Here is an 11747-nt window from a genome sequence, read left to right as displayed (position 1 = left end):
TTCCAACCTCAATGATTCTATGATTCTGTGAAAGTCATGTTGGTCTTTGAGTATTTTTCATACTTACCCGTACAACTACAAATTCTACAGTTTCCAAAATATCAAAGCTGGACTAACTCTTCTGCAATTCACTGCATGCTCAACTGCATCTTTTTTTTTAAATCTTATATCATGTTTGTCACTTCTTATTTCTCTGGTACAGAGACCTGTCTAACGGATAGATCACAGTTGAAAGTTTAACATTTTTCTTCTTGAGACAGCTAACAGCTCTTGCATTAATTTAAAGAGTCCTGGAAATTTGTTGTTACTTTTTCTTCGTTTTACTGGTTTTGGGTTTTGGGGTATTTTTAAGAAAGTCTTTCATTGTTACCTCAACTTGAAATAGCTGCTCAGGCTCAACCACTGCAGGATTGGATTGAGTTTTTCTGTTTTGCCAGTACTTCTTGAGCACTTCTTTTACACTTTGAACATCTACTATTCTCTCAGGCTATCTGGCAAATATCTCTCTGAGGTATCTGAAGAAGAATATATTATTATATGCTATTACACTGTAAGGGGTTTTTTCCTCAAAGTTGTCCTTGTCCTTTCTTATTACAGTTTTAGATTTAATATTGTGGGGTTGTTCTGTATGAATAAGTCAATTTCTTTTTTCTTTTTAAGTTAGTTTTTCTAGACTTACATCCGACTGCCTCTAAAACAATATAAATAAGGAAGATTTGTAAGAAGCGGTGAAAAATTACCCTCTGTCAAGGTTTGCTATGGACCCAGTGATGTAATCAAAACCAAATGAAAATGAATTGACCTTATCTAGTTTTCAGTTTGGGAAATACTATATTTCTTCCTTATTGCCCAATTTGAATGCCACACAGACGAGTCTTCAGCAATTTTAATTTGGAAGTGTGTTCCTCTACAAAAAGCTGACAGCTCCTAAGCACTTTTCTTGTTTTCCTCTCATAATCTGTTTTAAAAGTATGATTTGTTTCTGGAATGACAGCAGCTACACGTTAGGACTGGTAACATAGCTATTACAGACAGTCAAGAGAGAGCTTTTAAAAGAGAGATGAGACACACACATGAAGCTACACACTTAATACAGTAGGAGTAGCACATTTGTCTATAGCCTTTGAAATAAACATTTCTGCATTAAAGAAATGCCCAACTTTCCCAGAAAGTTCTCTTCCTAACAGAAATAACCTATATGCTTAACAAGGATTTACTCAGGCCAAAGGCAGAGGGCTTTCTGAAGCTTACAAGCATTACTGTGCTGATGTTATGCATGTGAGCAATGTACTAATAACTGTTTGTTCGCAGCTGTGAAAAAAACCTGCTTGAACCATACTTAAGTCTTAACTTTGAATTACAGAAATAAATAGCAATATTAGAAACTTTTTAATGTCATGTTTATTCATTGTTGTTCTTCTACCGTGGTACATTTGTCTGCATGTTTCAAGGCTGTACAAAGACTGGTGTTAATGCTTAATACCTATTAACAGACTAATCCATTTTAGTCAATAATTTACCCCTCCTGCAACCAGAGATCAGATATATACCATGAACATGAGCAAAGAAAAAAAATAATGACAGAAGTTGTGAAAACAGAAGAAAAAACAATAGATAGGAAAGTAAACAAGAAAAAATAAATAAGCATGTGCATTATGGATGTGACTTAGTATTGTGTACCTTAATACTAAAAACAGATCTTTATAATATTGTGGCTATACTAACCATGAAGCAGATGAGAAACAGAGTACCAATGTTGTATTACTGGACAGTCTGGGAACAGAAGGGGTTACATCAAGAGACACAGGTGTCACTGATGCAGTATAGGTGTTACTGGTAGGGTGCTTGATCCTACAGACAATACTGGAATGGTGCTTACTACCATGGGTAACCTCCCAGGGCCAGATGGTGATGGTACAGGCACTGGCACCAGCGGGGAGATGGTTTATGTTTCCTGCTGCTTGGGGGCTTCTAGAAGCTGGTTTCGGTGCAGGCATAGGCTAGAAGTAGTCTTCTGGCTGCTCTGTACTGTCTTATGTGATTCACAAAGGTTGGCTCCAGGGCACTTCATTGAGTTGCAGAGATATCATCTACTACTTCTTTTCTTAGACCCAGTTCTTTGATGTGCTAACATCAGTCCTGGAATGAGTCTGGTCTATAAACCCTCACAGAAACAGTGGGCAGGCCAGTATACATCTGCAGGGGAAAAACACGCCTTCTTTGTGACCCCTTTACAGCAGCCTAACTGGGACAACAGCTGAAAGGCAAGGATGGTATAGACTCACTGGACAACAATGGTACTATGCAAGGTAGTAAGCATAATGCATGTTAAGATCTATGATAGATATAAACTTCATGTTGGTAGGAAAATGGGCACAAGTAGTTGAGTGCCACAACTTGTACTTATTTGTCAGTCAACTCAAAAAAAAGGTGAGAAGGCAGCCACAAGGAAAGAAGCAGGCTTACACAACCCTCTTCACCCACATGCTCCTCATCTTCCCTGCTAGAAGATGTATCTATGCTGTCAGTATCACATAAGCCTATTTTGTCCCAGATCTAATGACAGTTCTGCCTGAATGCAACCTTCTTTTAAAAAAAAAAAAAAAAAAAAATTAAAAAAAAAGCCAAGGCCCAAACAAACATGCAACTATGACAACTTAAACTGATGAAGAGTCTCATCTACAAAAAGCAGTGAATAACATCAGTTAAGAGATGGAGAACCCTCTGTAGCCATGCCATACTCATCAGGTCAAACACTTGATTTAACAGTGGTGATCACCGCATACCTAATATATACATCAGCTTAATCTTTTTTCAGAGGGTTCACAATTTTTCCCATGAAGAGTATATTGCTTTCCAAAGTTATAACCATTAGGAAGGGCCTGTTGAATGTAATGGTAGCTGGAACAGACATAGGCACTATTTCCATGCCTGTGGCTGGGGCCGCCTGCCTGTGGCTCCTGCCGCTTCGGTGCCAGTCTCATCCACCTTTACCACAGCCTTATGAATAGCCTGTGAAGAAACAGACATGTTACAAGTCAAGGGGGTACAAAACTAGTCAGCTAAATAAGACTTGCGCTAAAAGTACCTGAAGAAGCTACTGGTAGGAAGCAAGCACCAGATGGGAGTCCACTGCATAAAGACAGCAAAATGGGAAAAAGAATCACCAAGCTACCTGCAGCATATCTTTCCTAACACCAGAGATGAAAAGTTCACCCTTGGTGGAGGGCCATGTCCCTGCTAGTGAAAACTTTTGCTTTGTTTTTTTTCTTATTCCTTGCTCCCATTCTGGTGCAGACTTGTGGAGCTAAACTAAAGGTTAAGAGAGCACAATCATATTTAATTGTCTATTAAGAGTTCATATGGTTGAAGAATTAACATGCAGATTAGCACAATGAAAAGCATCCTGAAATTATGTTTTCCATGTTCCTTAATGTCTTGAAAACATGGAAGCAAAGGAGAAGGTCAAGAAATGGGAGGCTGGAGCAGAGAACATATGCTTTACTTGGCAAAATCAAGATATTCACAGACCCTAATTCATTAACTTCCACCTGAGGTCATAAGGCCAGTTGTTTTGTTCATATGAGATAATGAAATTTGCACTGACTGCCAGGTTTAAACTCTAGGTTTATTAAAACGCGACTTATCTGTAGCTTTTGCCTGGGCCTGGCACTAATGAGACTTTGCTCATAGGCTATAAGCCAAATGTTTTTAATAACCGCATTTTCTTTTCCCCCAAAGAGTTTAAAAGCAAACTGTTTTTTCTCTCCTCTTCCCTCCATAAACACAAGTAGTGATACATCCTACAGTTCCCTACTTGACCACAGGCAGGCTAAAGAAGGTAGACACAAACAGAAGCAGCAATATAATGACTGTAACACCACGCTGCAGGAGGGTACCAAGGTGTGGATATGCTATGATTTGGTCATGTCTTTTTTAAGGTTGCCCCATGCAGATCAAAAAGGCCTCCTAGATTATAAAATTACAAACTTGAAACCTGCTCCAGCTCAATTGCACTGGCAGAGCAAGTAACATGGGCAAAATAGTCTGTATGCCAACAGCCACCTTTTCATATGACTCAAAGCCTCTTTACATGACTTTTGCATCATGAATAGTTGTAAAGAAAGTGATGTAAGTATCAATAACCATAGGTTCATAAAACAAAAAGCAGTATGACTTACCTGGGAAATCCTGTGCTGGGGCTGCCCAGTGATCCCAGACAGGTCAGCCTTATCAGTGAATACATCCATGATACCCATTTTATATAAGATATCTTTTAGGTTATATGTCCCATAAAGAGTGAATTTTGGAAGATACACGTTTGCTGAGCTGCCAGAAAAGAAGCAGAAGAATATGGTGAAACTTTTGATCAGTTATCATGGTATAACACAGACACCCAAGATTCAAACTCATTTTGCTTCCTCCCCAAAGACATTTTGCTTGCAGGTTGTCTCTAGCCTACATGGGAAATACATAGTGACATTAATTTGCGGAGAAGAATAGAAGGCTTATATGTCGGCAAGCTGGTTGAGAGGATGGGTTATAGGTTGCTGGCTCGCAGTCTTCAGTAAGCCAGTGCATGAAGAGTGAGATTGACCTAGTGATTATTCAGCACAACAGAACAACTATACCTCCCTAAGGATCTTCATCTGACATTTTCAGAAGTTAGTGATATTTTGTGCATTCTGCAGGAAGCACCTTCATCATGCCCCATTACTGAGGATGCAGAAGAATCATCTTTTGAAAAAGGGATTCTTTTAGGTGTCTCAGGCTGGGCACAAAAACTTCAACACATCCAAGTTCACTGGCTACTTTTGAAAGAAAAAAAAAAAAAGAAAAAAGTTGGCCTTGTGCATTTATCATATAAATCTGGACAGAGATGTATGGGCGACAAAGTAGAAAACAAAATCACATTGACAGAATACAGAATATTGTTAGTCAATAGATAATTCCTTTTCTATGTCATGTCCAGTGTCTGATTTATTAATCTTTTTGGAGGGTGGGAGAAAGTGACTAGTTTGTTGCTTTCCATAAAATTAATCGAAGTTCTATATTTCTGACACATTCCTCTCTTGTTCTTTCAATAAGGATCTAACAATTCCTTTTCGAAGGTTAGAATCAACATTTACAGCTAGAAGCAGTAAAATAAGACAAATGTTAGTGATAATGCTGGCAGAAGGTGCTGTTTTCTGGTAAGAAAACAGGACAACTTAATGAAGCAGTCCAAAGAGCAAGTCATTTAGTGGACAAGTGGGTAGGCAAGGCTCCATACCTTCAGTGTAGCACAGCACCAAATGCCAAGTCTGGCAGGTACCAAAAAATGAAAGTGCTAGTGGATTGACAACAGGTTGCTGATCTCTTACTTCTGTCTAATTTCTGACTGTGCTGATTGCTGCCTTAAGAAGGATGCATTGAATCATCTGCCTTGCTATTACATAAAGACACTCATTCACTTGAAAGCAAGCCCCCACTTGCTTTCAACATGCAGGAAAGGGAAAGCCGTAGGCACACAGCAACAATGAGAACTCAACAGTGCAGGAAGCACTGGGATATGCTTTTCGGAAAAGAAAGTGGTGCTTTCTCCAGAGTTCAGCCATTAAATATAACTCAGTTGCCTGTACTGGCAATACTTCGACACTATCTCACGTTCAGCAACCAGCAGTTACAAAAATGTTTCTCTCAATGCCTCTGCAACGGTGTCAATTTCAGTTTGCAGAGAAACAGGGACAAGACAACTGACTCACAGTCCTTACATAATTCCATATCCTACATCAAACCCATGTTTAAGACCTCCCAGAGACTCCAAATAATAGCAAAGGCAATCAGTTGCCCTCCTGAAAACTACAGGGAAAAGGAGGAGTTTGTGTCATTAGTTTGCAGGAGAGAACTGCCATGATGAAAAACAGGGAGCTGCATGAAACAAGCCTGTCCTTGACAGTGATGCCTGTATATAATATAAGATTTACATCTCCCATTCATAGCTTTTAGGTAGATTATTCCAGTCTGGGGAGGGGGAAGAGTATGGAGAGAGGAAATATAGATCCCTCCAATCGCCATCTTATTTGTCCTACAGTGATTTTAATTACAAACCACGTAGCTGTTCCCAGAAGTTTCGAAACTATGAAGGTGCACAGAGAATTACATACTTTCTTCTGTCTTTTTTAATGAGAAAAAAATAGATTATTTTGATAAGATTTAGCAGTGAATCACAGTTAAGAGCATGACACATACTTTCTGTATAAGGATGCCATTTTTGTCTTGAGAATTGATCATCTAAAATATGATTTTCAAATATGTATGTAGGAAGGTCTTTAACATGACACATAAAATTCATGAATGAACACAAGGACTTGATTTTGTAAACGTTTTGCCTATGCTTTTACACATATTTTGTCCCATCAAACGCTACCACTACACATGACACTGAATAGAAAGAGTCTGAAGTTGTTTTTGTAAAGCCTATAACCTTTCACCTTCTAATCTCAAAGTTACCTTGAAGCAAATGTATCTTATTCCAATTTTGCCTAAGTCTTCAGAGAGTCTGAATACAGTGGCTCTGTTATGTGTCAGCCTTATATATGTATATACACCTTTATACTCTTATCGTTGAGCTTTGTCCTCACAATTGCCAAAAGTTGTTATTTCAGCATTAAATATGCAATTATTGATAACTCCTATAGGCAGAAAGGAAGAAACAGACAAGAAAAAAAGGCTGAAGAAAAGTGGTAGGGATTTACTTACAAACAGGAAAAGGCAGAAGACGTCTTCCCAAAAATGTAAGAAGTCTTAAGACAGAAACCTGAAAACTATGGAGGGTTGAAGATAGATAGAAAACAAAACATGGAAACAGCAGAAGTCCTAAAGCTGTGAAGGTTTTCACTTGTAGTACTGAATGTGAAAACAGAGGGACACTAGAGAGCCAGATTTCAACTTTGATTGGTGGCAATTCTTCTGTAGATTAAAACAGAATTAAAAATAGTATCCTGAACGGGTCTCATAGAACAGCACATTGAAACTGATGTGTCTCCTTGCCTACCATCTGAAACAAGAGCTGCAGAATTTTACCTTTTTGAGACTAATGTCCTCCACCTTGACATACGTTCACAAGACAGTCTTTTCTCTAGCTTCTTCATTTTTCCTTGATCAGGCAGAATAAAAAATGCCGAAGCACCACCTTTGTAATCCATTTGCACCACCGTGGAAGACAGCTGTTCATCATAGCCATGCTTGAACTGGCCCATTCCAAACATCATTGGAACTTCAACAGCCTTGTTCCCATCCACATAGAATTTGTTCTTCTTAGTGTATTTTGTATCAAAAGGTTTTTCCCATTGAGCTTGAAATATAAGAAATAGAGTTACAGGATATTTTGAAGACATGAAACCATATGACTTACCACCATAGGACACATTCACAGATGACAAAACTGGTACAGCTGGATCATCTTCAAAGACAAACCGGTTTGCAATGAACACTTGACTTACTGAATACTCAGAATAATTCAATAGCAACACATATTAGGTAGACTATAACGTAAAACATTCTCTCAGAACTTACAGCAGGCTGCCATAGTCTTCATTTAGATGAGAAACCAAGTGTTCTAGCATGCTCTTTTCCTTCACAACAACAATTTTAAGGAGCCTATAAAGCCCTCATATGATGCAGCCTTTAAATGAGAGCTCAGAATAAGAAAGATTATCTCCTTTCTTTATTCCCACACCAAAATAGACTTGTGAAGGGTGACATGAGGGATGAATTCTCCAGAGAAATGAAGGAATTCAGGTTACTTGCGGACATAAGAGGTTTATATCTCTCTTTAATTCATGGCAAATAATTCTACCAGATTGCTGGTTTAGAAACCAAACCAAAACAACAACAGAAACCTTTTGAAATGTCATGCTTACAATATCATATTTTCAAAGGCTCCTTGTTAATCATTGTGAAACAAACTGTCTACACTGAAAATCTGAAAGATTCTTAACCTCAGCAGAGAGGAATTTCTAATCCAAATTCTAGACATCAACCTCATCTGTTTCAGAGGCTGAGCAGATTAGAAAAGGAGGAAAACTTGGGGGATTGGGGGTTTTTTGTTTGGTTTTTAAGAAAGTGGTGTTGCTCTGTAATAAATTTTGCCTTCTAGAACAAACCTAATTTTTTATCAAATGTAGTACGTAAAAGTAGATCCATAATGTTAAGTAAAATAAGTGCTATCAAGAAAACCATGAAACAAGATGCAACACCTTTTGACTTTGGATTTCTATTTGAACAATGATTACTAGGCAGCTTGGTACAAATGGAATAAATATCTTCTGCTGTTTCCACCATCTGTGAAATAGACATAAGCAGCACTTATTTGGTATTTGGAAAGTGAAATGAGACTTAGATAGTGCATGTCTAGGGCTCAGAAAATATAAATTAACAACTGCCAATAACCTGGACATGGGAAAAATGGTAGTTTTATGTTTCTTCATTAACAGTGACGCCTTCTATCACCAGATATATAATAGGCAAGACTTCTGCCTTGATATGCTTAAGGAAAAAAAAAAAAAAAGCAGCACAATAAATCACAGAAACATGAAGGACACAAGACTTGAAACACTCAAACAACCTTGATCTAGTGCTCAACTCAGTTCAGAAAGAACTTTGCTTGATTAAAAACTGAATAGGATGTTAGGATTTTGCACACAGATTAGACAAAGTATGATACTTTGTGGTGACCAGGTTGGCTAGGGCATGATAAAGGACTGGTGTGTACCACGGTGGAATAGCATGCTCACAGGCTGATGGACAGGAAAATACTGCCAAAATTTTGCCTTTAGGGAAGGACTTCTACACTATGATCCACCACAAAAAAGGGGGAGGAGAGTCACCAGTACTGTGCAAGGAAGGTTGCAGTGCACAGAGAGTGGACAAGAGCCTAAAAGTATAGGCTGGTTATAGAGGTACTTGAGCTTTAATAATCCTCTCCAGGTTAACCCCAGCCTCTAGATCAAGTAATGTTAACCTACTCTCAATATCAAGATAAAAATCCTTATTATATTACTTCTATTAATGTTATTCTTTATTCTATTTTCTTTAAAATTGAAGAGCAGAAACTGAATCTCCACCATCTTTTGGAGCAGCTGGGAAATAATTTCAGTAATAAAAACACCATATATTTAGAACATGTGGAAGTTATTTGTAATGCAAAGTTATCTTTAATACAAGGTTTCTCAGGCTTCTGACCCCATTGTGTGTGTGAATGTATTGCTCCTTCAAACATATTTCAATCAAAGAAAAATCAACAGCTTTTTTGCCTCTTTTGAAAGATGTACCTGATAAAAACCTAGTAGATAAAAACCTACTTTGAAAACTCTATTTGAGACAAACAGATATGTATTCAAGAGAATTAAGAAACATCAATCAATCTGTATTTGGAACAGTTTAATTTAGCTGTGGCCAAATCTTGAGAGCTTAATGCAAGGCGCATAGACACATATAAAAAGCAAAACAAAACAAAAATATGGTTGTGAACTACTTTGAGGGGAAGCCTCATACTGGGGAGGACAGTGGAAGCATCCAGGTTAACAATTTAAAAAAAAAACAGTATTTCTTTTAAGACAGTAGCATTTCTACTACATCAACTCTGTTTCAGTTAAAAAGCTTAATGATATTTTCATCAGATAAGTTGCAGAATATTATTTTTCTGACTACAATTTCTTTGGTTTTATAATACAATAAAATGAAAGAGAGAAGGTTTGAAAGAAGACGTAATATGTGATTACATCTGATTGAGCCTTACAGCCTTGTTTCTCCTCCTACTAGATCAGAGGTCTGAAAAGCTCAGACAGGATCTGTTGACTGTATCTAAGGTGACTGCACAAGTTAATTTAGAAAAACAACCTTACTGTCACTAGGCTTGTATCTGATACTGGTGAGTCCATCTCTTCACTGGAGAATATTAAAATACGTGAATCAAAAAAAAAAAGTTGAAAGGTTGAAAACCAGGACAACAGCCATACTATCAGTAACGACATAGTTAGTGGAAAACAAAACCAGGAGAACATGAATGTGAAAATAAAGCTACTGTTACGTGTTTAGCTTTGGATACATGAACATACTCAGTAACAGCAAAACTATTGAGTAAACATATTTTTTTTCAGGTAAGATGCTAAATTTTACTTTAACAGTGTTCTTTTAATTTAATTTAATTCTGAACTAGGACTAGACGTTTACTTAATAATGTCTTCTCCAAAGTAAATTTCACTTTATCTTCACCATGAAAGAAATATGTGTATTGGAATATATAGGAAAATTTGCCTTAAATTTTGCTAGGAATTATCATCACTTTCAAGCAGAACATAATTTCCAATAGCTTTGTTTATAACTAAGTGTAAGGGAGGACCAAAAGGAAAACAAGATATGAGTCCTTCTGCAAAACCATGTTGCAAAAAAAGGTGATGAAGTCCAAGACTGACCTCAGGAAATAATATATTAAGTAGGAGAATATAATATGTATATCTTACCATTAAAATAAATATAGCTAATAAGGAGAATTTCAGTAAGTGGATCAAGGTTATTTATGAGGTCCCTGATTTTCCCATTGGTTCTTCCTGCTACGTATTCGTTGATCTTTATCTGGGCTTGATCAGCCCTCTTGAAGTTCATAGGGTAAGCTTCTCCTTCATAGAAGTTTCTGAGATTACTTAAAAATTTATCTTGTGGCTTCAGTCGGTCAAGCACAAACAGGACATTTCCCATATTCAGCTGTAACCCCTCATTCTTTCTGTTCACCATTTGCATGAGTTGACGATAACCTTCATGTATTTCATTTTCAGAAATTTCACGTGGGTTAAAGCTAAGGACTCTGAGAATCTGTGACAGAGTGTCTGATCTGGCACCCAGAGTCATCATTGCAAAGGCAGTAGAGATGCTCAAAGGAGAGAAGAAAACATTCCCACTGTTTTGTCGAGAAGAAATCTCTTTGTAGAAACAACATGCAAACTGACAAACACTGTTCCCTACAATGAGCTGTGGCATGTTTCGGTTTTCTTGGCCTCTTTGATTTTGGTTTCTTACACCTTGGTGATTAGGCTCATAGCAATAACTGTTGGAATGAATCCAAACGATTAAAAGACATAGGAAAAATAACATCTTCATGTTTCTATGACTCTGTAAGAGAAGAAAATAAAAATGACATTTGGCTAAATCTTTTCACCTTGTTCTTAGCAATAAGTCAATCTGTTCACTGTACAGAGCTAGCTTGGTACCAGTGATTCCAAGCTACTTGAATTCACGAATATCAGCTTTCTATTTCAAGGAAGCAGACTCTGGAAAATTACTCAACCTACTGAAGAAGTTATGAAAGAATAAAAATTAAAGTCAAGGAGTGATGAAGTAATATCAAAGACGCCCTCATTAAGGTTAGGCTACAATTCCTTTGAAACTGTTCTGTATCCAGTGTTCTGTTCTCAGTGTGGCTTTAAGTTAAAAAAAGCTGTAAGTAAAAAGCATAGGTCTGTAGAGCAGAAAGTAAGAGAGCTAGTCAAGACTAGTCAATTAGATTTAGGAAGAAGAAAAATCAAAGCAGAAGAAAGGCATAATATTCCTCCTTTGTGAGAAGTAAAATACTGTATGTTTTTGAATGAGCTGTGTGCAAATGTATAGGCAGGGACCAGAGAGAAAGTAAATACATTTGTTAATGAGGAAGTGATGAACTTTTACAGTGATTCCATAAAGTCTGAACAATTGAGCACCATCGGAAAAAA

General features: G+C 37.3%; 1 protein-coding gene across 1 annotated transcript; it reads right to left on the bottom strand.

Annotated features, from left to right (window-relative positions):
• Positions 1 to 2803: 2803 nt before the first annotated feature.
• Positions 2804 to 11019, bottom strand: LOC104413691 (alpha-1-antiproteinase F-like). Its single transcript, XM_010024757.1, is given in 5 exon segments — positions 2804 to 2956; positions 2959 to 3012; positions 4182 to 4329; positions 7066 to 7336; positions 10506 to 11019. Coding segments are annotated over 5 exon segments (1140 nt in total).
• Between the last annotated feature and the right edge of the window lie 728 nt (positions 11020 to 11747).

Source organism: Nestor notabilis, unplaced genomic scaffold, assembly GCF_000696875.1.
Source record: "Nestor notabilis isolate BGI_N333 unplaced genomic scaffold, ASM69687v1 scaffold4442, whole genome shotgun sequence".
NCBI classification, from domain to species: Eukaryota; Metazoa; Chordata; class Aves; order Psittaciformes; family Psittacidae; genus Nestor; species Nestor notabilis.
Note: the sequence above shows the minus strand (reverse complement) of the source record. Positions and strands in the feature narration are given on the sequence as shown.